Source organism: Bolinopsis microptera, chromosome 1 (assembly GCF_026151205.1).
Source record: "Bolinopsis microptera isolate Bmic1 chromosome 1, MBARI_Bmic_1.0, whole genome shotgun sequence".
NCBI classification, from domain to species: Eukaryota; Metazoa; Ctenophora; class Tentaculata; order Lobata; family Bolinopsidae; genus Bolinopsis; species Bolinopsis microptera.
This window is the reverse complement of record NC_087072.1, coordinates 8,615,669-8,639,544: the sequence shown is the minus strand read 5'-3', so window position 1 is coordinate 8,639,544 and position 23,876 is coordinate 8,615,669. Positions and strand designations below refer to the sequence as shown.

General features: G+C 39.4%; 3 protein-coding genes across 14 annotated transcripts in view; 1 reads left to right on the top strand and 2 right to left on the bottom strand.

Annotated features, from left to right (window-relative positions):
- The window catches only part of LOC134811868 (galactosylceramide sulfotransferase-like), a 29,977-nt gene extending 19,096 nt beyond the window's left edge, over positions 1 to 10,881 (top strand). The window contains exons 2-4 of the mRNA XM_063818981.1: positions 9,101 to 9,281; positions 9,496 to 9,656; positions 9,873 to 10,881. Coding sequence (XP_063675051.1) covers positions 9,101 to 9,281; positions 9,496 to 9,656; positions 9,873 to 10,530 — 1,000 coding nt within the window. The 3' untranslated portion in view covers positions 10,531 to 10,881. The remainder of the gene's footprint in view (positions 1 to 9,100; positions 9,282 to 9,495; positions 9,657 to 9,872) is intronic.
- Positions 10,882 to 10,970: 89 nt separating this feature from the next.
- Positions 10,971 to 12,689, bottom strand: LOC134811876 (uncharacterized). Its single transcript, XM_063818991.1, has 3 exons — positions 12,461 to 12,689; positions 11,710 to 11,846; positions 10,971 to 11,501 (listed from the first exon to the last, which is right to left on the bottom strand). Exons 1-3 carry the CDS (start codon positions 12,492 to 12,494, stop codon positions 11,133 to 11,135), a joined length of 540 nt encoding a protein of 179 aa, XP_063675061.1. The 5' UTR covers positions 12,495 to 12,689; the 3' UTR covers positions 10,971 to 11,132.
- Positions 12,690 to 16,057: 3,368 nt separating this feature from the next.
- LOC134815671 (histone deacetylase 4-like) overlaps positions 16,058 to 23,876 on the bottom strand; it is a 28,200-nt gene continuing 20,381 nt past the window's right edge. For 2 of the 12 annotated variants that reach the window (XM_063824234.1, XM_063824248.1), the window contains exons 5-17: positions 22,098 to 22,290; positions 21,805 to 21,921; positions 21,555 to 21,698; positions 21,276 to 21,446; positions 20,915 to 21,142; positions 20,576 to 20,759; positions 20,042 to 20,356; positions 19,605 to 19,900; positions 19,267 to 19,484; positions 18,915 to 19,155; positions 18,698 to 18,782; positions 18,307 to 18,436; positions 16,058 to 17,679 (exon numbers count right to left, since the gene is read on the bottom strand). In XM_063824234.1, coding sequence (XP_063680304.1) covers positions 17,622 to 17,679; positions 18,307 to 18,436; positions 18,698 to 18,782; positions 18,915 to 19,155; positions 19,267 to 19,484; positions 19,605 to 19,900; positions 20,042 to 20,356; positions 20,576 to 20,759; positions 20,915 to 21,142; positions 21,276 to 21,446; positions 21,555 to 21,698; positions 21,805 to 21,921; positions 22,098 to 22,290 — 2,380 coding nt within the window. In that variant the 3' untranslated portion in view covers positions 16,058 to 17,621. The remainder of the gene's footprint in view (positions 17,680 to 18,306; positions 18,437 to 18,697; positions 18,783 to 18,914; positions 19,156 to 19,266; positions 19,485 to 19,604; positions 19,901 to 20,041; positions 20,357 to 20,575; positions 20,760 to 20,914; positions 21,143 to 21,275; positions 21,447 to 21,554; positions 21,699 to 21,804; positions 21,922 to 22,097; positions 22,291 to 23,876) is intronic. The other 10 variants (XM_063824287.1, XM_063824300.1, XM_063824242.1 and 7 more) reach the window with 7 other exon arrangements.

Below are 23,876 nucleotides of genomic sequence, written 5' to 3'. Positions count from 1 at the left end.
CTGTTAACATCATTGGACAACTAGACTGCAACACAGTAGGGGTGTGCTATCTAGTAAGGGATAAAGTCTGCAGACGTGCTTCAGTAGGAAGCACAGTTAACAATTTTAAGACCAGATGGCAGAACCACAAATCACATATTAGGAAAGCGGTTAGGAGTTGTGAAATTTCTTGTCATTTTAACGATAACCAGTTCCATAATCTTACCAAAGAGCCCTTAAAAACGTTTGACAATGAGTTATCCGATCAGATAGAGGTTATTATTTTTGAAAAGCTAGATTTTATAAAATGTTTAACCTTAGAAGATAGAAGTAGGGTTGCTAAAGAAAGAGAATCATTTTGGCAAAACCAGCTTATGACCCTCAGTGATTTTGGAGGACTTAATAAACGTAGTGCTCTTAATGAAATAAAAAATTGACCTTTATATGATATGCTTTAATATTAATCTTTCCACAGACACTTACATTTTGATGTTTACTTTCACCTCTGCATCTTTTGTTTATATCTTATGATTGAATGAGACTTACTCACAAATTTCCCATCTCAGTTATGATCTATTTTTGTCATATTTTTAATTTACTTCATAGAACAGTTATTTTAATAAACTTGCTTTCAGAATGAGACATGTAAAGATTACACAATCGATAGCTTAATGTGAATTTGGTGTTTTACTGTTTCACTGAATGTCTCAAATATATATATATATCGTCTTGCTTTATATATAGTAAGATAAAGGGTCTCTATAAATTTCAATTCCTCTGGCCCGGAGTCACTGAGTCAGCTAACCCAAGGGACCAGAGAATAACAAGTAAAGACGTAGAAACAGGGAGTATCAACAAAAGTATTAGCAGATTTTACTATGTTTTCACAAGAAACACTGAGACAGGGCTTGCAGTTGCAACGCAAGGGAAAAAATATGGGAGAAATAACCACAAAGTGAATATTACAGAATTCAGCAAATAAAAAATTCAATGATCTTACACAGAAACTATTAAAATCCACAAACTCAACTTTAACGTTAACTAGTATTATTTACAAACTTTACTTGCACAAGAGAAATATCTATAATAATATTTTCAAGATGTGTGTTTTCTGTGTGTGCATGCGTGCGTGTGTAATTTCCGAGCGGCTTAATCAAGAAAACGGTAAGAGTTACGGGGCTGGTTTTTTCGGTATAGTGCCGACAAAACTATGAGGAAGTTAAATGGTAAAGGGTTTTTTAATCGGTAGGTGGTAAGTGGTTTAATTGATGGTTTTGTACCACAAATGTTACATAAAATAGCTTGAGCAGAATGGTAAGAGTTACGGGTCTCGCTCTCTTTCCCATTACTGTATATGTAGCTGCATAATTGAGTTAGCCCGGGAAGATTCGCTGTAATGTTATACCATAAGCTTATTACACCCCTGTTCCATGCCCAATGAACGATGAACGAGGATGCACACGAGGATATGATTTCCATAATTTCGTCGAAATTTCATATAGGTATCCTCGCGGTGATCCTCGTGCGATCCTCGTGCGATCCTCGTGGGATCCTCGCGATGATACTAGGGGGTGCACGATAAAAATAAACTTGCTCGGATTTTTAAAATTTTTGTACCACTGTTTTCTAGAGACTGTGAGAATTTTCACAATACCAAATTTGTCATACCTTTTTGGAAAAATCAGTGATTTATTCGAATTTCATCATCGTGCGATGAGGAGAAAACCCTCGCGATACCCTCGCGAGGATGGAAATGTCCAATAATTTCATCGCGAGGAAATCATCCTCATGGGAAATTGTGAACGATGCCTCCAAATCCTCGCGCAAATACTCATCCTCGCGAGGGTAAATCATCATCGTGCACAATTTCCCACGAGGATGATGTCCTCGCGATGAAATGATTGGACATTTCCATCCTCGCGAGGGTATCGCGAGGGTTTTCTCCTCATCATTTTTTGTCCAATCTTGATGAAATTTCATATATGAGTTCAGGAGACCACTAGCTACAAGTAGAGCACCTTAAACCTGGGTTTTGGGTATGTTCAGGGTATATGGGTATCATCGCGAGGATCCCACGAGGATCGCACGAGGATCACCGCGAGGATACCTTTATAGCTTTATGAAAGTATGAAATTTCGTCGAAATTATGGAAATCATATTCTCGTGTGCATCCTCGTTCATCGTTCATTGGGCATGGAACAGGGGTGTTAGGGAGGGGGCACTGTTAGTGTTTGGGGTCTGTTTGGACTGCAGAGAGAGTTCATACTTTCATACGAAAATGTTATGCGTGTTTTCAAATATAATAGGTGGGTGTGGTGCTGGGTGCGGAGTTAACAAGGCTTAATTTCTAAAACGATTTAAATAAAAATGGAAAGCGGTTCAAGACGGTAGTAATGAGGTGTAATAGTCGGTGTTCGGACCATTACTTATGCTCTTATGATCATGGAATGTGGTGCTTAATTACTTAATTATGACTTAATTATCCACGAGAAAGAACTGATTATAAAATTATTGGTTAAGATACTATGTGGTCACCTATTCCTAATGCGGGTTTTGACTCAGCGGGTATTTACTCCTACCCTTTTTAACTGCGGCAGTGAAATCCCGGCCGTGAAATCCACTAACTCAACTTTAACGTTAACTAGTATTATTTACAAACTTCACTTGCACAAGAGAAATATCTATATTATATTTTAAAATTGACGAAATTCCGCCGGCAACGCCGCGGCGAAAAAACACTGAAAAAAACATTGAAAAAAACACTGAAAATTGACCAAAAACTGACCCTTCTTTGTGGACAATTTCAGCTTGCAAATGAAGTTGGAACCTTGCGATTTTTAGCAGGGTTGTAGAAAAAGGATAAAAATAGGACACTGCATTCTTAGAATTTTGATTAAAGCATTTTATAATTAACGTCGTAAGTGAGGCAAAATAAACGTTAGAATAATGTCGTCCATTCAACAAAATTTTACTGCGTCAGTGCGTCGTTGCGTAGCAACAGCAAGAGATTGCACGTGCGCGAGCAAGCACTGGTTAGCAACGCGCGTTGCCATGCTTTATCTCTTTATGATACGTCATGACCAGCTCACATTTACGCTCACGCTATGACTATTCATAAAGTCATAACTTTGGTTGTGATTGACAATTTTTGATGCAGTTGTGGAACACAACAAGAAAATTGAAAATAATTTTGTGCGAGGGTAGGGACCCAGATGTCGTTTCTAACCCAAATAAACTTTAAAGAGACTTCTCATTAGTAGCCGCACCTCCTTACTCGGTTTCTGAACTGGAATTCTATGGGCTTCCAGACGATATTACTTTCACTAGAGTCAACAGCGCTTTCACTGTAGTCATCAGCCCAATCACTGAAGTGTACAGAAGTACAGTTGTGGAACACAACAAGAAAATTGAGTCTGAGAATAATCTTGTGCGAGGGTAGGGACCCAGATGTCGTTTCTAACCCAAATAAACTTTAAGGAGGCTTCTCATCAGTAGCCGCACCTCCTTACTCGGTTTCTGAACTGGAATTCTATGGGCTTCCAGACGGCCAGACCGAGTATTACAGTATTACCATCCCATCCTTCTACTCTTCTAGAGTTCATCACAAGTAGCACCCACCTTGAAGATCTTTGACACCCAGACACACCCCATTGGCGAACAAACTTTAGATATAAAGAAAGAAGTATCGTTTAGGGAATCCGAATACTTACAACGTTGTCCTCATTGTCAAATAAAATCCATACTTTCTGCAGTATAACAGAGCTAGACGATGAAAATAAATTAAAACTTAGTCATATAAAGATATAACTGATTTATAAAATTTCCTCGAACAAAGCTTTCGACTAGCGGGTTTGTAGTACCTAAATTGTATAAACAAGAGTCAGGGCTTGCAGAGCAAGAGAAGGAACATCGGGGTCTTTTTAAGAGGTTTCGAGTTCGACTGCTAGGAATCAAACCTTGGCAGTTGGTAATTTTCCTTGGAGTCAGCTAACCCTAGGGGCCAGAGGATAACTGACTTACTGACTTACTTAAGTCGGCTTCTTGGTCCGAGCAACTACAATTCCTCGCCACACGTCGCGGTCAAGCATAACAGATCTTATCTCTTCAACACAGGAAAGGCTGGTGTCCTTCTTTAGCATGTCCAGAAACGTAAGGTGGGGCCTCCCCGGTCTCCTGTTTCCATGCTGAGGGTCCCAGAACAGAAGTTGGTTTGCCAGAAGGTCGTCATGCCTGGCTACATGTCCAGCCAGTCTCATTCTTCTGGAGGCTATCATCGCTGATGGCTTGGGGATGTTGCCGTATAAATCACTGTTGTTGATGATTTGTGGCCAACGTATGTTCAAGGCCATCCGGAGCATTCTAGTGTAGCATCCATTGATCCGCTTAGTCATGGATTGGCTTATCGTCCAAGCTTCAGAGCCGTACAGGAGTACGGGCTCAACCGTTGCTCGAAAGACACGGATCTTTAAGTCCCTGCGCATTCCAGACTTCCAGGTTGTCTTTAACTGATGACAGGCCCCCCATGCATTTGCTTTCCTAACATCAAAGTCCTTCTCCGCACTCATTATTCTGCTTCCAAGGTAGACAAAGTCATCTACTTGCTCTGTCTCCTGCCCACTTGCTGCTTTAATGACGGTAGAGTCAGACTCAGAGAGATTGACTCTGATGTACTTCGTCTTACTCTTGTTGAGGTGAAGTCCAACAGAGTTAGCAGCCAGCTCCACACTGAGGAGAAGATCTTGCGCTTGCTCTGCGGTGTCTGTTGTCAGTGCAAGATCGTCAGCAAAGTCGACATCTGTCATCTTAACTGCTGGGTATCTCCTGCTTCTTCTAGGGTTGACAGTGAAGCCCAGATCTTTGCCTCTAAGTGCTGTTGTCATCACACAGTCAATGACAATCACGAAGAGGTATGGCGCCAGTGTATCTCCCTGCATAACTCCAGCGAGTATAAGGAAAGCTTCAGTCAGACCATCCTCCGTGATGACTCGTGCCATGGTGTCCTTGTACATAGCATCTATCAGCCTAACAATGGGCTCTGGTATCCCATATGCCAGGAGTATCTTCATCAATATACCCCTATGAATGCTATCAAAGGCCTTCTTAAAATCGATGAACAAGAGAAGGGCGGTCAGGTTTTTGTCTCTGGCCCCCTCCAAGATCCTCCTTAGACACAGAATGTGGCTGGTGGTACTGCGTCCCTCCCGAAATCCGTTTTGGTTGATCCTCAGGATTTTCTCCATCGCTGGTTTGATTCTGTTAAGGATCATACGATTCAGGGTCTTACTAACAATGGACGTAAGAGCGATTCCTCTGTAGTTATCCACTTTAGTTAGATTTCCTTTCTTTGGCACAGGCACGATGTTGAGTTGCCGCCATTGATCAGGGATTTTTCCATCAACCAGAGCGCTGTTACAGAACTCTAGAATCAGGTCGTCCATGTCCACTCTTTTGAGAATCTCTGGAGCTATGCCATCATCACCATAGGCCTTACCCTCCTTGATCTGCTTCCTCGCCTCCGCTAACTCCTCCCTGCAAAACAGACCAGTCTCTATATCCTGCTGGGGGTGGATGGTTTGGATAACTATTTCCTGGTCAGGTACAGATGGTGGTTGACCCAGGAGCTTAGTGAAGTGGTCCTTCCAGCTCTTCAATCTCCCCTCTGCACTACCTCCATCAACCAGGCTGCATGGCTTGCTTTTCCTGCCATTTATGTCATTAATAAGGTCCCAACTTTCCTTATTCTTGCACCTGTCAGCAGCATCCTCAGCCCGCCTGATCCGAGAAACAAGAGTCTCCTCCTCAACCTCTTTGTAGCTCACTGCAAGTGCATCCTTACACTCCTTAACTACCTCTCTACTCTCCTCTGTAGGATTCTCATGATATGCGTCTTTGGCCTGAAACAGAGTTCTCCTCCTCTCCGATACCCTAGAGGATAAAAGACGTAGAAACTGAGTGTATCTACAAAATTAGTAGCAGAATATATTATGTTTTTACGTACCCAGAGGATAAAAGACGTAGAAACTGAGTGTATCTACAAAATTAGTAGCAGAATATATTATGTTTTTACGTACCCAGAGGATAAAAGACGTAGAAACTGAGTGTATCTACAAAATTAGTAGCAGAATATATTATGTTTTTACGTACCCAGAGGATAAAAGACGTAGAAACTGAGTGTATCTACAAAATTAGTAGCAGAATATATTATGTTTTTACAAGAGACAGGGCTTGCAACGCAAGGGAAGAAATACGGGAGAAATAACCGCAGTGTATATTACAAAATCCACAAATCTTACACTCATAATACTATAACTCTATAATATAAAACTCACCCTAAACGTTAACCAGTATTATCTACAAACTTTACTTGTATTACATGATACAAGAGAAATATAAGTTGTATAAACAAGAGACAAGGCTTCCAAGAGGACTAGGAACATAATATTAGAGTGTAAAATACAGTCCTCAGCAATTAATACGTCTATTACACAAATCTGACACACATTTAATAGCCAAAATGAACAAAATAAAACGGTTACCTGAGTTCGGCTGCTCTAACTTCCATGTTGTACATTTGATACGAGATCCCAGAGCTGTTCTATAAGATCCAGAATGGTTACTTTTCACGAGCTCTACAGTGGCAACAGACAAAAAACAGCCGACTCCCAGGAAATGAGTGAGGAGATGATTTACGAAGCGGCGGTTGCATTGTGTACTAACGGTGTGAAGAACGGGGCTACAGCCAAACAGTGGCGTAACGAAGGGCCCTGCTGACCCCGCTGTGCAGGGGGGCGCCGTCTTAGGGGGGCGCCAAATCGTCGTTTGAATGTGGGACAATTTCGAAAACTTAACTAAAGTACTAGCAAAACTGCGCGTTTTGCTCTAGATACACACTTTTTTAGAGATTTTACCGGCGTATCCTCTAAAATCACCTAATTTGTTCAATTTTAGGGAGGGGCACCAAAAGGGGAGGGGGCGCCAACAGGGGCGCGCCTTTTCGGCAGGGGGGCGCCAACAGGCAACGTTACGCCACTGCAGCCAAAGACCCATGGTTACAAGAAAGATACATGAGAATACGATACCAAGATATGGTTGATAAACCCTACGATAAAGTGGAAGATTTGTATAACTTTGTGAACAAGCCGGTCACGGAGAGAGTTACGAACTTTGTGGACACTTCAATGACAGGACATTCATCCGTGTCTAACTTTGGTGTTATTAAAGATTCTAAAGTTGCGGAGAAATGGCGCACAATGGACGGGGACAAGATTGCAATCATTGAAAAAGCCTGCAGCGAATTTCTCAAAACATTTGACTACGAATTATTTGACAAGAACACATAATCTACCCATCTTATTCTTACCAGACAACTTTTATAATTTATTAAAGGGGTAATAAGAGCAGAATGATAAACAGGTTTTTACAATTTATATTTACCAAGTATAATGAGAAATTATGAATTAATTAGTTGAAACTTTGGTTAAATTTGTGCTTGAATTATTTTGTTTGAAATGTAAATTATATTACTGGGCCGCGCTCAGCCTGTCATTCCGCCTAATCTCTATGTTTATAAACATGATAGCCTGAGGTCCCCAGGTAAAAATTATATAGGTATTAAAAAAGAAAGAAGAATGTTGACAAAAGCATGATTACAAACACTCGGAAATTGAGATCAGATTTGTATTGTTTATTTGCTATACTGATACAATAAAACACAGATTGCTGAACACAATCTTAAGATTGGGGGACTTCTACTGGTCAGTCAACGCCCGAGAGAAAACCACTAGATTTAAAATTCACCTAGTCACGAAACCAAGAGCTAGAACAGAAGAATAAAAGTTTTGAACGAGCGAGAAGCAAGAAGGGGAATTAACTGGGAGACAAATAACACAAACTACAATGATATACGATGATATGTTAATAATGTTTATAACTATAAGTATAAGCTATTCAATAAATTCATGAGTAACACAATAAATAATAAATATTTGTTAAGACTGGTATGGGTATCTTTGAATATCGGCAGTCTGTGCTGCAATTATTTTGGATAAATATTAGGAGATATATCTTAAAGTTAAATTACTGCTGTCTCAGTCACATATATCTTTCTTGGTTTTTCCATTTTGTGCTTTTTTTGTTTTAAACTTTTTTGTATTTTTCTTTCTTTTTCCCCTCCTAAACATAAATATGAAGTACAAAATATCACGAGAACAATAAATGATGTTGAGAAGGGATATTGGAACTTGAGGTACCGGTGGTCTTCAGGTGTTTGATCAGCTGTGTGGTCAAGTTCTATCTCGTTACTTGGACTAGTAACGGCGGAACTAACAGTGTTTACAGTTTAAACTTTGTGTTATAACTGCCACCGGACCTCAGGGAGAAGACATCTGGCAATTTGCCAGGGGAGTGAGCAGCTCTTGCCGGGAATCCCGGTCGTTCACTGGTGTTAAGACGTCGCTTGATCTAAGGTATAAATATAATCAACTTATCAAATTTCTCTAAAGCAGTAAAACTTAAACGATGAACACGTAGTCGTACGTAGAAATGATGAACATGAACTGTACAGAAGTCGTTCCCACGACCTATCTACGTGAGGCCAATGTTAACAGTAAAAAGAGAAGAGTTAAACTAGTCTACTGCCCCCGCAGTCCGCAGTCCGCACAGGAGGCAGGAGCTGATAGTTTAACAACGAAGTTGATTCAAGATTCTATTTCCTATGGAATGTTCTGGAAGAATTAGCGATCAGGGTGAATCGTATTCAATCTACGAAAATAATAAACCAAGTACCACGTGATTCCATCGTACTGCACGATTGATTACACCTTTTTTGTGACAAAAATATTAAAAAAGAGGAAGTGGCATGTCACGCATAGTAATGAATGAAATTTTACGAAACTTTCAGAGAATAATCTAAGTTTGACACTCGTATCTGTAATCCCTGAAATTTTTGTATAATTCTAATACGAATTAAGTGAGCTATTCAAGGGTTGCGTCTGAGCAATTGTAGTAAGATCGCTTGGTTATCCGAAATGGGGTAGCCCTTTTATTCTTAACCTGACATGTCTCTATGACTTAGTTTGTTGGTATTCTACCTATCTTTTCTCTAAATTTTGTTCTATTTCAGACCTCTGCTTCCTCCGCGACCTGGTGGAGACTACAACTTTCAAATCGCTCATGTTAGGTTTAAGCCTGAAAGGCAGCATGAGATTCTTCCCAAGTTTCGCACTTTCTACACAACAATTATTCGATCTCCTATCAAACATTTTAACTCTGCTTTTGCTTACTTTGGTGCAGATAAGAAATACGTAAGTAACTTTCAAATGTCAACTTTAACATTGTTATTCGTTTGTCTCGAAAAGTTGAAAGTATGCCGATTGAAAATGAAACATGCCTTTAGTCCTGCCCTCGATGTTCACCTTATCATATTATGAATGCATGCTTAATGGACATGATCTTTTGATTAAATTGGGATAAGGATTTACAAATTTTGGTGTAAGCTTTATAGAGAACTATTTTCAGAGGCAAGGTACTGATGGAGAATTTCTATCCTTGGATGAAACTATATCAAAGTGGTTGGATGATAATAAAGCTGGGCTAGAACCAAATAATACTTCCTGTTCTCTGGGAAATATTGTAAATGGGATATCTAAAGATCTTGGATTTAATAAATATTTACAAAGGTATATAGATTCTTGGCTACAATTATTAAGACAATATTTTGAAAAACAATCACCTTTTCACTATATCTTTTTGGCAGAGTTTGCGTTCAAAATTATTCGTCAGGATAAATCGCGCGGTTAAATTTTCAGGCATTGTTTAATATTATTACAACTATGACAAGATGTGATTGTTTACTCAATGCTATTCGTCTTATTTTAACTCAATAATCTCCTTAGAGACGGAACTTTACAAGAAAAGATAGACGACTTCATCGCGGATCTTGCACAAGAATTTGATTTCGTGCTCCTCACAGACTACTTTGACGAGAGTTTGGTTCTGCTCAAAGAACAGATGGGCTGGGAGGTCGAGGATATATTTTTCATGAAGCGGTTCTCAACAGCCGATCGGAGTAGGAAAGACTCCGAGCTTAGCCAAAAAACAGCTGATTTAATTTTGAAGTACAATATTGTAGACGTTCAATTATACAACTTTTTCCACCAAATGTTCAAAATGAAAGTCCTTGCATTCGGAGAAAAATTACTTCAAGAAAAGACAGCCGAATTTCGTCGGTTGAGGACGGAATTCGAGAGTAGTTGCTTCATCAAGCCCGAAGATGACCTAAAAAACCAAAGTTTTAACAAAGCTTGGATTCTTACGGAATTTGGGAAGCAGGAAAAATCATGCACTATGCTTCATATGAGAGATATTTTGTTGGATTTCTTTGTCAGTGAACTTCAGGTCAAAAAAGACTTTACTTTACCAATTCCAAATGGGGATGAGATCATGAAACAATTTACGAAAAAAAATGAACCAATGGATGAGGAACAGAAAGAACTGGTTATGGGTCTACAAAGATCATTCGATGATCATGGAGTTCGTCCAGTTTATGTTTGATTTGATGATCTCTTTTAAGACCTATAATGAACTGTTATGATGCTAGAATGAATTGTTATTACTAAATACTCATTACATTTATAATCGAAATTTATTATTTTTATTGTTGTCCATTTGCATTTATCGGTTTAGCAGTAAAAGTCTTTATCTAAATTATGATTAAAAAATTGCAAAATTATTACAAATATGCTAAAATTGGCTCATAATAATTCGATAAAAATAATTCTTAATTTTCTTTGACAAAATATTTGTAAATGAACATCAGTATTCAAACTTTTCTGTATTTTATTGTTAACTTACAATAATGACTTCAAAGTTTCTTATCAGGTAAAGTCATTGAGGGTCCCTTCACTTGATTTCGAAAGAATAGAATCAAAACACAAATTTCCCATGTTTGATTACATCAGTGGCACAATTTATGTAACCATAATGTTCAATGATTTTGCTTTTGTTGTTGAGCTGCAGCCAAAGATAATCCTTTTCGTCTCGGTCTTCCATTCTTTCCATTCCTTTGATAAGATAATGACAAACTTCAATAGATTCCAGAATTTCATTTCGAAATTCACATATCAATCCTCCTAGATCCTATTTGAGCTTATCAATCATATGTTGGGCAGCTTTATCTGATCATCCTTGCAGCTCTTCTGCCTGTGCTTTGACGAAAAAGTGGATGTTTTCTTCTTTCGCTGAATTCTGGGTGAATATTCTTCCGCTGATGACATAGACCGAGGAAAATCTAGAGCTTCTTTCTCTCTCTGAACTGCTTCGTTAGAAATTTCTGGGAAGTATCTTCCGGACTTTATTCTTGGTTTCTTCTTTGTCTTCTTCATCCTTCTCCGAGATGTCATAACAACACAGGATGAAATGTCCGGAAGAGCGATTGTTTTTTCAGTCAGTTTATAGTTTGAGTCTTTTTTGCCGTTTTGGTGTTTGTCCACGATGTCTGGAAATACTTTTCCTCGCCGATCTCTCTAGAAGATTTATTATTTTGAATCAATAATTTGAAAAACGATACAAATTAAAAATTGTTTGTTTGTCTACAAATTTAGAAAAATCTCGTTTATTGTAGTACTCTTACTAGTCTGTTCCTTTTACAGCAGGAAACTAAATTTTGTTGCTAATTTGATTGAGTCCAGGATCAGAGCTAAAACACAATCGTAAGATGGAGCTGAGTTTTACCTGAAAGGTAAGGCTGGCAATGGAGTAGGAGGATCTAGTGTCGGACTCTGAGTCCGAGGCATCGTAATCATAGTATCTCCAATATTCGCTCGATCCTAAATGCTCCAAACTCTTCACCAAATCCGGCATCAAATTCTCTGCAAAAGGTTCATTTCATCAGTTTAAATCATGAGTATAGCGCACCAGCATTATGGTCAGCACGTCAGAGTTAGCAAACCATGCGAGTAGTTCGCACTGACTATCAAGAAAAGTGATAACAGCTCTAATTTGGACAATCTTCCAGTGTGTTTAGCCCATTAATATATGATAAAATCAATGGACGTGTAATGAGTAATCCTAGGACTATATCCTCACAGCAGCAAACGAACTAAACTAAAATGTTCTCGGTGCTATATCAATATGTGTTGAGGAAGTTTTGCGGAATGTTATTATTTTCAGTTAGTACGTGATTCTTTGTAAATTTGATATAATTTCTGTCAATCGATAAGTTTACGAACTTTTGCTATAGTGGTCACTGGTTTATGGTAAAATTCGGAATCGATCATTTTATTCGTGGTATAGGACGAGTGTTGAGTCATGTTGTCAGGAACAAAATTAATTTTTAACGAACAAGTGACCACTATAGGCATAGCAAAAGTACGCTATTTTAAAGATCAAATAAATTGATCGCCATCTCTGCATCAGCGATTCGATAACAATTCAAATTATTAAACTATTTATGGGTTGTTTGTATTCAAAGAACTTTGCGCACCTGAAGATTTTCGGACCTGCATTTTATCAGACATGACGCGACGCTTCAAAAATAACAGTATCAAGAAAAGTCTTCTTAGAAGACAAATTCAATCGATTAATGTGAGTGAATGGAGAAGAAAAGGCTTTTTTTCTCAGGACAAGTAAGTTATAAATTGACCAGCACGTCAGATAAACCCGCAGAATACTAAAACTTTAGTTCCATTCCGAAATCTATACCAAGCTGACACGCCAGCGGTTCATAATTACTTGGAATACAATATTTAGCAGGCTGTGAGAGGGCAGTGCACTGCACGTGACCGCTCCTTTATAAACATATTTAAAAGTTCGTCTGAAATTCGCATGTTCTGTCCCCTTTGCAAGGAGCGCCCATAACAAAAGAGTAGACTACTACTATGAGAGAAAGTATCGCTGACTGATAAAATCATCCACTCCGGCGGTGCACTCACGGCCAATCAGTCGACATGTAGTAATTTTCAGCAAACCACAGCCTTCCGATTACACCACTTGATCATTAACGTGCTTTTTTGACGAAGCTGCCTCAAGCACTCTTAACGGTTATCAAATTATTTTTGTTACTTGGGCCGATAACAAGCAGTAGCGGGAACACGTGCTTATCACATGGTCCCCACAACCCCCCTTGATTGACCGGCTGTTTTTAATTTATTTAGAGCGTAACATATATCACGATATGCTGCATTAGCATAAGAATAAGATGCTGTCCGTTTAACACACCGGTGATCACGGCATCCCTTGAGTCATGATTTATATTGTATTAAAACTGGCTGTTATATAGTCACACAACGACTTTAAACGGTGGGCACGCTATATGATGATGCAATGTTTTAAAATATCTTTTGTTAACGTATGAGGAAGCTTCGAGGCCGAAGATTTTTAGAAGTTCCAATGAATTTTAAATTCATTTGATTCTTGAATAAAGGCATTGGATGGTCTAGGAGAGTTAAAATTTGTGGTAACTTATGAATTTTACAATTGTAAAATCAATGTTGTGAGATAGCTTAGCAGCAAGTATCGTGGGAAAATTGAAAAAGATTATTGGCAGAAGCTTCGTTATTTAGTAAAATTCACAACAATGTTGTGCTGTGCTACAAATACTACTCAACTAGCACTAGTCAGAATTTGACGAAAAAATTGAATTAACTAATTAAAGAGGTCAGCGACAAATTTTATATTTATTTAATTCTAATATTTATAATTATTTAATTGAATATAAATCTGTTTACAAGAGTGTATTTGGCAGATACAGATGCTTTAGATGCCCATGGCAATAAAATTAGAGGAGATGAAGAGTGGCGAGAGTCAGTTCTATTAGGATCAAAGCTCTGCTCAGAAAGAGACATTGTCAACAGACGCAACAAAGCCAATGTTGCCTTCTACACCTACAAGAAAGTCTGGTTGAATAGTTCTGTTCAGATCAGTGAGAGTAGAAAGCTGAAGCTGTACGAAGCTCTTGTCACTTCAGTGTTGTTGTATAACTGTAGCAGCTGGGCTGCTCCTGAAACCGTAATGGCATCTGTCGACGTTCTTCAAAGGAAGCATCTGAGACAGATAATCAACACCTATTGGCCTACGGTTATCAGTAACGAGAATTTATATAAGAGATGTAATGTCAGACCCCTTACTGAAAGGATCAAGAAATCAAGATGGAAGATGCTTGGGCACGTTCTCAGAAGCGGTGATGACACTCCCGTCTTCTTAATTATCTTTCAGATTTGCATGTTTAGGATGTTTTGACTACAAAGGGAGGAGGGGCAGACCTCGTTCAAATTTATTTGATTTATTATTAAAAGACATTATGACAAAACAAATTATTGTGATTGTAAATAAAAGATTTAGTTTAAGTAATTTCAACGATTTAGTGTACAAAGCTCATGATAGACGTCTTTGGAGAAGTTATGAGTGAGTCGAGACTACTCGGCCACTCGATTTTATGATTTAATTTCTATTATCTTGTGTTTGCTGTAAATAGTTGATTAATAATAAATCTGAAACTGAAACGTAATCACACATGAAATTTGGACATCCCATATCATAGAACCATGCATCAGAAGACAAACTCGAGTCTATACTAGTATCACGTATACACACTACACACTAGTAGTAACTAATACTACAGTCGCGTCGATGCCGTTATTTAGAAGTCCATGATGCTGCTGCAGAAAAGTAAGCTATAATAACTTTGGATAATTAATAACTAATAATTTTTGGATACGTATCCAAAAATTCGTACGAATATGTTTCTACCTTGTAGCGCGATGCACTACTGGGTCGCGCGCGCATCAAATAATGCTTCTCGCAACCACCGTATGCAGATCGGCGAGATGCGAAGGATTGACATCGTGAATCAAGTTTCTACCCTACATTAAAAGTTATAGCAGGACCCTCTTTCATGAACGAGAGTGAGGTTGAATACAAAATGAAAATGTATTGATAAACCGAAAAACTTTAGGATCTGCGAATAGAAAAAGAGATTTTGGAAGATTTTAGGAGATTTTAGAAGAAAAGTCTTTTTTGCCATTTCCGGCTTGGCCTTGACCGAAATCTCGCGCTTTCGACTGAATTTTTTACCAGCAGCAGAAATTTAACCAATCAGTGAAGTCGGTGAGATCAGTGACACAAGTCGCCATCAAGGTTGATTCACGATGTCAATCTTTCGCATCTCGCCGATCTGCATACGGTGGTTGCGAGAAGAATTATTTGATGCGCGGCGCGGCCCAGTAGTGCATCGCGCTACAACCAAAAAGGGGAAGAAGAATCCGAAAAGGAGAGGACGTTGACAGTGACATGAGAGAAACTGAAAGAAGCCTACGCGTATACCATATACACGGTGTATCGTTAAGAGATTAATCGATGCGAAGCAAGAATGCTAGTTCGCGCGGCGCGTCGAAGTCCTCCAAGTCAGGGACGTAGCCAGGATTTTTCTTTGAGGGGGGCTGTCGGCGAGCGAATCGAGCCGACGCGTCCAATCAAGCTGCGCAGCGAGCAAGCTGTGGCAGGGGTCCAGGGGCGGAGACCCTTGGCGGGGGCTAGGGGGCGCAGCCCCCCGGAAATTTTTTGCGAAACAGGGTGTTTTAGACGACATTTGGCATTAAAGAAATTTGTAGGACAGCAATAAACTGGGATTGAAAAGAATCAAGTACTCACGTAAATTTGGTAACTTCACAACAGCAATCTGCATTCTCCAATCAGAATTTACGACTTACTCAGGCCTCATCGTCTTAAGATTTTTACATTTCCTACGGTCTAGGGGACACTATTGACTATAATTATAGAAGTCTTCTAGAATGTTTGCTTGGATTTAATGACATATATTTACTAATCCACAGTTCAAATCTTTGACTGACTGCAGTCATAAACACAGCCCAGTTACCAGGCGACTAGGGGGCTTATCTTTTTTCTGGGGTTCGATTTTTTCCGGGGGGGCTGCCGCCCCCCTAGCCCCCCCTGGCTACGTGCCTGCTCCAAGTATCAGACTGTCAGAAAAGGCTATGTAGGGGAGGTTATTTCACTTTAATTTTAAATTATTTGTATATTCGTCAATCGTCATTTACAACAACTTCAAATTAAAACGATGATATTAAATGTTAAAGATCAAAAGGTATGCAGAATATTTGCAATATTCAATCAATTTCCTATAACAGAATTTTGAATAATATGGTTGAGTCAGCTTAGGAAAAATACATCTGCGAATTTTAACAAAGATGAATTTGACTGACATGAACGTGTAAAAGTCTACTTTAAATATTATTCTTCCTTAAACAATAAAAGCACCCTCTTCTACACAGCAGCAGTATTTACACAACTTGCAACAAACTGGGTGGGACAAGAACGGATCTTAGGAATGCGCATATTAGGTTTCAAGATGCATACCCGAGTGAATATAGTCTTAATCTTTGGTCGGAATTTATGATGAACTTCCTATAGGCAAGCCTTGATACAGCTGCTCTTACTGGTTGGAGAATTGCTGTTCAAAGGGATAAATGGAAACAAGATTTTAGTTACCAGTGTAAAATTGATTAATTCAGTCACATCCTTGCCAACCCGCGCGACTCAGATGCCAGCAGATACGAACCATATAATTTAACTTGAAAATAAAATAACATTATGTTAATCCATGGAATAATTTAAGAAAGATAATTGATAGTGAAGCAATTCAATTTATGAGCGTTTGTGATACTAATAAACTGATGGTGATAGTCATAAGGATTGAATAAAGTGACAGCGTTAAATGTGAAGTTGTTAGTGACAAAAACTACAACTAGGCCTTGTTCACTGAACAATTAGACCTGGTTGAGAAATTTTAACCAAATAAAAAATTCTTATTGTGTAACCAACGCACTGAAAATGGGCCAATTCATCTACATTTCCATTGATTTTTCTTTGTGGTGGAAGAAATTAGTGGTAAAAATTTGGTAACACAGCTTAGTCGAAAAGAAATTTCAGGAAGTTTTGTTAATGTAATTGTGGATGGCATAGCACATTTTAAAAACAACTCTGCAAACCAAATCTTCTATTTCCAATCATATAAAACTAATAGCCGAAAGCAATAAATTGGAGCTGATATAATGATGATAGTAATCTTTTTCTTGAAAATAATTTTCACTACAAATCATGATGTATTAAAAATTTGAACGGCTAAATGAACCCGACATTAACAATAAACACCATTTAATGGCATTGCAATCAGCTATTTATCATTAAAATAATGTGCGAAGTATGCGTGTTTGTTTCGACTTCAACGTGTGACCACCAAACTCAACAAAGGGTTAAAATTTAGCAATAAAACATGATAAAAAGCGATATTATATGCACGTGTTGATTCTTTAGTGCGCGTCCAGCACTTCAAATTACAAATTATTGAGTCTAGCTCGAATGGTAGGCAGGTTACATAATAAAAGTCAAAATACATCAACAACAAAAAATCGTATTACATATCACGGGCGCGTGCCTACAGAGTCTGGGTAGCAATATCACGCGTTACTTCTCACGCAGCTCACGCGTTACTTCTCACGCAGCTCACGCGTTACTCCTCGCCCGTGGTTCCTCACACCTGATTCCTTGAGCGACAACAGTGATGTTAGAACTTTCAGCGTAAGCTAGTTCGGATTATTGAAAGATTTTGGTGATGTCGTCATTAAACCTCAGACAGATCGATTTTGAAGAAGAGCTGATCCGTTGGCGGCGGCGGCGGCATTAAAGCTGAAAATTACTTAGTAAGTGGTCATATTAGGGGCAGCTTGTATAAAACATATTTGATATACATGTACAGCGGCTAATTTTACACGCAATTAACCGTGATACAGATAAGAAAATCGTTTTTTGTGTTAATAGATTTAGATTTTAGAGCTTAGTGGTAGAAGTCAGCTCAGCTAAATTAATTGTTAAATCAGCTGAATTAGTAGAATCACGTTTGTGTATTTCACCGCTCATATCTCACTCTGAGAGTCACTCTCTCTCTCTCTCTCTGGTGATAAGATATCCCAACCGACAAAATAGCACCAGCTTCACTTATATTGCACTGCAGATCATTTGTTTAACTATTTTTTTAAACTGCTCGCTTTCTGACTTTATATCTGCTTATAATTGTCGACTAGCTGACGTTTTAGTCACATCACAAATCACTCATCACACTATACACATCACAAATCACAAATCACAAATCACAAATCACAAATCACAAATCACAAATCACAAATCACAAATCACAAATCACAAATCACAAATCACAAATCACAAATCACAAATCACACTTGCAACACATCACACATCACACATCACACATCATGATCACACGTTTTATTGACGATTAACGATTGCAGTAATTACTTATTGGGGTGTTGCATGCTAAGGGACGCAAGTGCGGTAATAGTGTCAACCTCTTCCTGGTCTCGCTTGACTGCATCGTAAACGCTCAGGGAGATGTGATTGAGGTAGGGGGCGAACTGGTAGTACTTCCCTGGAGAAGACGAAGTTAGTTGATTAAAGGGTGCCCCCCTGGGGACAGGGCACGTAACAGTTTGACGTTCGTTATGTCATATGTCATCATAGTATGATTTCACATGACAAACTGTTAGGTGTTACTGCCTCATAACCATTACTCATGTTCATATACGTCATAATGATATCATGTTGCGGAACAGTAAACAAGAAAAGAGACCCTTCTCGAATGAGTGTTAATTTGGTTGGATATTGTCGCAGCTTCATCTTTTAAACTTACTGTGGATGGTAATACACTCTTCGATAGCCTTCACGGCAAATGTATTTGGAGCACACTTCAAACTTTTTGCTGGCAGGTGGGTTATCTGAAAAGAAGAAGGTGACTTCTCTGCATCAACTATATGCTACAATAAAACTGAAAGTTACCAAACTTGGCAGCAATATGAATGAAATGACAAAAACCGTAAATTAAGGTAATATGCATTATTTTAACTGACCTGTTCTCCTAGAAGAGATCTGATGCACATCTCACACGCCTGAGAAAGGGACACCAGGTTGTATCCCCCCTCCAGAGCAATCATTATCCGTCCCTCTGCGAGGCGGCCCAGCTCTTGGGTCATGAAGGCGAAACACTCTGCGGTTACGTTGTAGCTATCGTGCCCACTCATAGCATTGTAGCCAGCTGCTATCAACACAATGTCTGGGCAAAACTGTTCCGCTACCGGCTTTATCACACATCTGCAAAAACAAGTTTTTTGTCATGAAAAGCGGAACCGAGTAAAACAAGGAATATAATAAGTACTAGCTCAGATTATGACGATCTCACAACAAGTGTGGAGAGGTATTCACCTGAACGCTGCGAGGTACTCAGGATCACCATACTCGGCCTGACCAGACCCAGAGAAAGGAATGTTGATGTTGAACCCTTTCCCCTCGCCTGCTCCTTCGCAGGTGGCGTGCCCCGTTCGGGGGAAAAATGTGCCGTTATCGTAGCGGTGAATGTTTATCACCAGTACGTTAGGGTCGTTGTAGAATGCTTGCTGCAATCCGTTACCGTGCTCCAAATCCTGGAAAATTGGTTAATTATGCACTGCTTTCAACGTGGACATCGCAGCTGTGATACATGATAAAGTAGGCCAGGGGAACATCACGTTAAGTGTCCGACAATAATAAAGAGGATAACTTACCCAATCTACTATGAGGACTCTGTTAGAAAGTTTCTGAGTGGTGAGGTACTTGGCAGCGATAGCCACATTGTTGAAGTAACAACCAACTTTAGCCTCACTTCGCTCTGCCATGTGACCCGGTGGGCGCACCAGTGCAAACGCGTTCTTCAGCTCGCCCATTGCAACCTTGGTTGCCAACTCCAGCACTGATCCAGCAGCGATTCGAGCGGCTTGTGCCGAGCAAAGGTCATTCCAGATGGTCTGCTCATCCTTTCCGATACCACCACATTTCAGCTTGACAAAGTCTTCACCGTCTACTGTGGGGAATGTTACTCTTTTAGGTTCTAGTATGTTAGACGAGAATAAATTATTAGGAATAAATATTTTCGTAGGAATAAAGTAACAAATAAGTATATTTTCTGAAGAATAAAACCAGCGGAGAATACGTCAAAACATACCATCTGGCGAAGTCTTGCTTCTCATTCCACCATATTTACAGACATGTTCAGGACTGTGGATCAGCTCCAGCTCGTCATTTGTCGCTTTGCGAGACTTGAGACGCGCGCATCTGTTAGCTACACCCGTCTCCGTAAGACGAGCCCAAATGCTGCTCAATCTACCCGGACTTTCCTTGTGAACCACGGGATTGGAGCAGGTACAGATGTGCTTCAACATGATGCTGTCGTAGATAATACCAGTCCGTCCCGACAGAGGGGGAGGGTCCGTGACCATCTCCGCGGCGAGGGACTGTACATTGGGGGCTGACTGGGAACCTGGGGTTGGGCTCAGGGTAAAGCCTAGCAGGTTACTTGGGGTTTCAGTTTGAAGCCTTGGAAACCTGGCAAATTCAACGAGAGAGGTCAATAACACAACTTTTAAAGGAGATGTCAGGTCCAAAATAGTCAGAAGTCATATTTAATGTTCCTGTACAGGTTTCGTTATATTAACTCAGCAATATTATAATATCATAATATGTACATACAAGTACTTACTTATGCTATTTCTGGTGCCAGGGTTGTAATGCCCAAATGCGGAATTAAGTTTTAAGTTTCCGGCGGATCGCTGTAAGAGTAACAGCTGCTCAGCCTGGCTAACAGCAAGTTGCTGTTCTTGAGCTTTCTTCAAAAGCATCTCGGCGTGTTTCGTGGAGGAATAGAAATCTGGTACAGACATGCTCTGAAAGTTGGAAAGTTAGTTACTAATGATTTTAATTTATGACAAGTTCATATCTTTAACAGTTGGATGCTGAATATTCGGGTCCACAAACCCCGACACTATAAAACATTTAAGATACGGATAGGACTGGATATTGACATAAAAGTAGATCTTACCAGAGGGCTGCTCATAACATGGCTTTGATTGATCATGGCACTGACCATGTGATCTGCAACAGCCATGTTTGCTGAGGCATCATAGAATATCTTGCGTATGAAAACTTCTCGCTGACGAAGTGCGTCCTGCTCCTTCAGGATACGCTCTTGTTGCTGCATCAGTACTTTCTGCTGCTCCTTAATCTCCTCCTGCTCTTGTGATAGTTGCTGCATTTGAATCAGTTGGCTCTGAAAATATGGACATTTTAGAAGACTGAAATAATAGTACTATAAATAGCTCTCCTTATGACTGGAGAAGAAATACTTTAAGTACATCTGACAGATCGTTACAATCCTACATTACTACATACAGTCAATTTACCTGAGCATATTCGAGGATATTTTTGGATGACAAGTCCAATCTTTCAGGTGGGGTTGATAACAGGGAGCCATTAGGAAAGAGAGGCCTAGCTGCCGGAGAGAATGAACTCAAAATACTCGGTTCGGGCATTCGTAGTCCTTTCATCAGTTCCTGCCCCCTCCATATATCCTGCTAAAAAATATAGCGATAAGTAATGGAGGTATTTTTAGTAGAATACGTCAGTCAATAGATATCAAAGTGGTATAATTGTTGGTGCGTGCCAATATGAAGAAGTCTTACTTTTGTTCTTTCTGTCATATCGCCATTTATAAGTTTAGCAAGGCTGGGGTAAAAGGTAGTAAGAGATGACCCGCTCATAGATTCCATTGTTGCGTCTTTCAGCGATGGGTGTGACCTCAGGGCAGAGTCGTCGGTGGATATTTGCTGAAAAAGTACAAGCTCAAAAAAATTCCACAGAATTTGAACAAACGTTACAACATTTTTAACTTGCTATTTATAGAATTCAAGAGTAACTGAACAGTGAACATACCATTTTAGCTTTGTCGGCTATATCTGAACTGGATATGTTTTTCATGTTTGGCAGGGACTTGAAGAAGTTTGACTCCAGCTTCGGAAACTTGAAGGGCGGAGAACAATCGTGTTTAGACTGAAATATATACGCTTCGTAAGTGATCTAGACATTGTCTTCTGTTTAATATCAAAGAGACCCAAGCGACAGCCCACGCTTGTCTATTGCTGTCTAAAAGTATTTAGATTTATAAAGCTGTCACAAAAACAGAAGGTAACCAACGTCAGCAGAAGTGTAATGTACAAGGTTCTCACATTATGGTTGGCTTCGTCCGTCATGGACGGAGCTCTGGCTCTTAGAGCGGGATGGAGTTCCTTTCTGGGCGAGTAAGCGGTTGAAAAAGTAGCTGATCTGTTAAAAGCAGGGAGTTTCTGGCGAGGGTGTCTTGCTTTGGCTTTTATATTGGGCTCTGACGTAGCTTTCCTCAAGTTGCTTACTGACGGTATCCTGAAGTTGCGAAATGTTAGGGTATTAGCACAGATTTAACATTGAACCAGAAAGACGTATATAATTTACAGACGTATATAATTAACAATCGCCATTTCTTCTGAGGGACAGGTCCGGGCCGTGTTGAAATAAGAGAAATAAAATAAATAAATGATATAAAATGAAATTTAATTTATACGCGCGCATGCTATGCGCTGACAAAACTAAAATGGCGAAGCCGCGCGTTACGTAAAAACTTACTATAGAGACCATTTTATTGATTATGCCACTTGCGTTCTCGTAGATATCTTAAAATAGCACGACTCTTAATAGAGATTGCACCCAAGCTTATGCCAGAAATTATAAATCTAAAGACTCGACGAGAGAGGGGCTCTATTAGATGGTCACAACAATGGTAATTGATTGTTTTAAATAAAACCTGCAGTCGATATCTGGACGCCTCGCTGGCCGAATAATTGCCTATTAGGCTAAGAAATGCTTAGTTCCAGCTTGGTTTAAAACAAATAAAATAAAAGATAATGGTATTGCGTTAACTGCTGGAGCAATTGTTACTGTAAAATGTTGAGCCAAAAAGTCGCATTGATCTCAGGAATATAGGAGAGCATTAGCTCAATACATCGGCAGGTCGCAGATCTCATTTCCAGCTCTCCAGCAAGCCGGTTACTATGCGTGGCGGTACATCATGTACAGGTATAATAACTGATAATAGGGCGACACAACTTGCACCGCACATCTCAGAGTCTTGTGGACATCATCAAGGGGGGTAAAATCCCTACTTTACGTCAATATCTACCTGTTAAAACAGGAAAACGGCGTCTGCAATCTTACTTTCATTGCAGAGGATGAAGGAATTTAAAACTGGGCAGAATCCCAGTTTAAAAGGAACTATGATATACACAGAGGGTAGGTGTATAGACTAGTGTAATTCAAACTGTTGCAGTGCAGTGCGAGCTCCTGCTCATCCAAACTATGTTAAACATTTTAGACACGCTAACGTTAAATTTGCAAGTTCCATCTCCCTCGCCGCTACATTTGAGGGCATAGCGCCAAACCATATATTATATCAATTTTGCAACATTCCCCATTATCATGATTATGATAATACACAGCCCCATGGCAATGATGGACGTGACCTTAGCATGGCAGTTAACCAAGTTAACCAAGTTGTTAATGACTAGTGTTAGGGAGGCGATAAGACGGAGGAGTTCAGGATGAAACTTCATACACCCCAGCCACTAATAACACTCTAAAACACTGATCACATTCATCTGGCTCAACTCCAACAAGTATCACTGTCCGCTAAAGATTTACTCTGGTAAAAATAGATTTAGGAGAACGTGCTTACCTTTAGTCCACTTAACTTCAAATATTTTGATGAATATTATAACTTTATAAAGCATTCCGGCAAGCGTACATGCTTTTCAGCAGTAAAATTTACAGGTATTTCTTCAAATGCTAGCTTCAAGAAGTGCTCATATATTATATATTCACCACACCCCATTTAATGGGTCAATTTAGTATGTACGCATAAAATATATATATTATATATAAATATGAACATATTACATACATAATACACACGTCAC

What these genes read in the sequence shown, in the direction of transcription:
- LOC134811876 (XM_063818991.1), bottom strand. Translation starts at nt 12,494, where the DNA reads ATGTCTGATAAAATGCAGGTCCGAAAATCTTCAG. An exon ending in GCAGGTCCGAAAATCTTCAG is followed by an intron (nt 11,847 to 12,460) that starts GTGCGCAAAGTT and finishes AACCTTTTGCAG; the next exon opens with AGAATTTGATGCCGGATTTG. An exon ending in TTGCCAGCCTTACCTTTCAG is followed by an intron (nt 11,502 to 11,709) that starts GTAAAACTCAGC and finishes TAAATCTTCTAG; the next exon opens with AGAGATCGGCGAGGAAAAGT.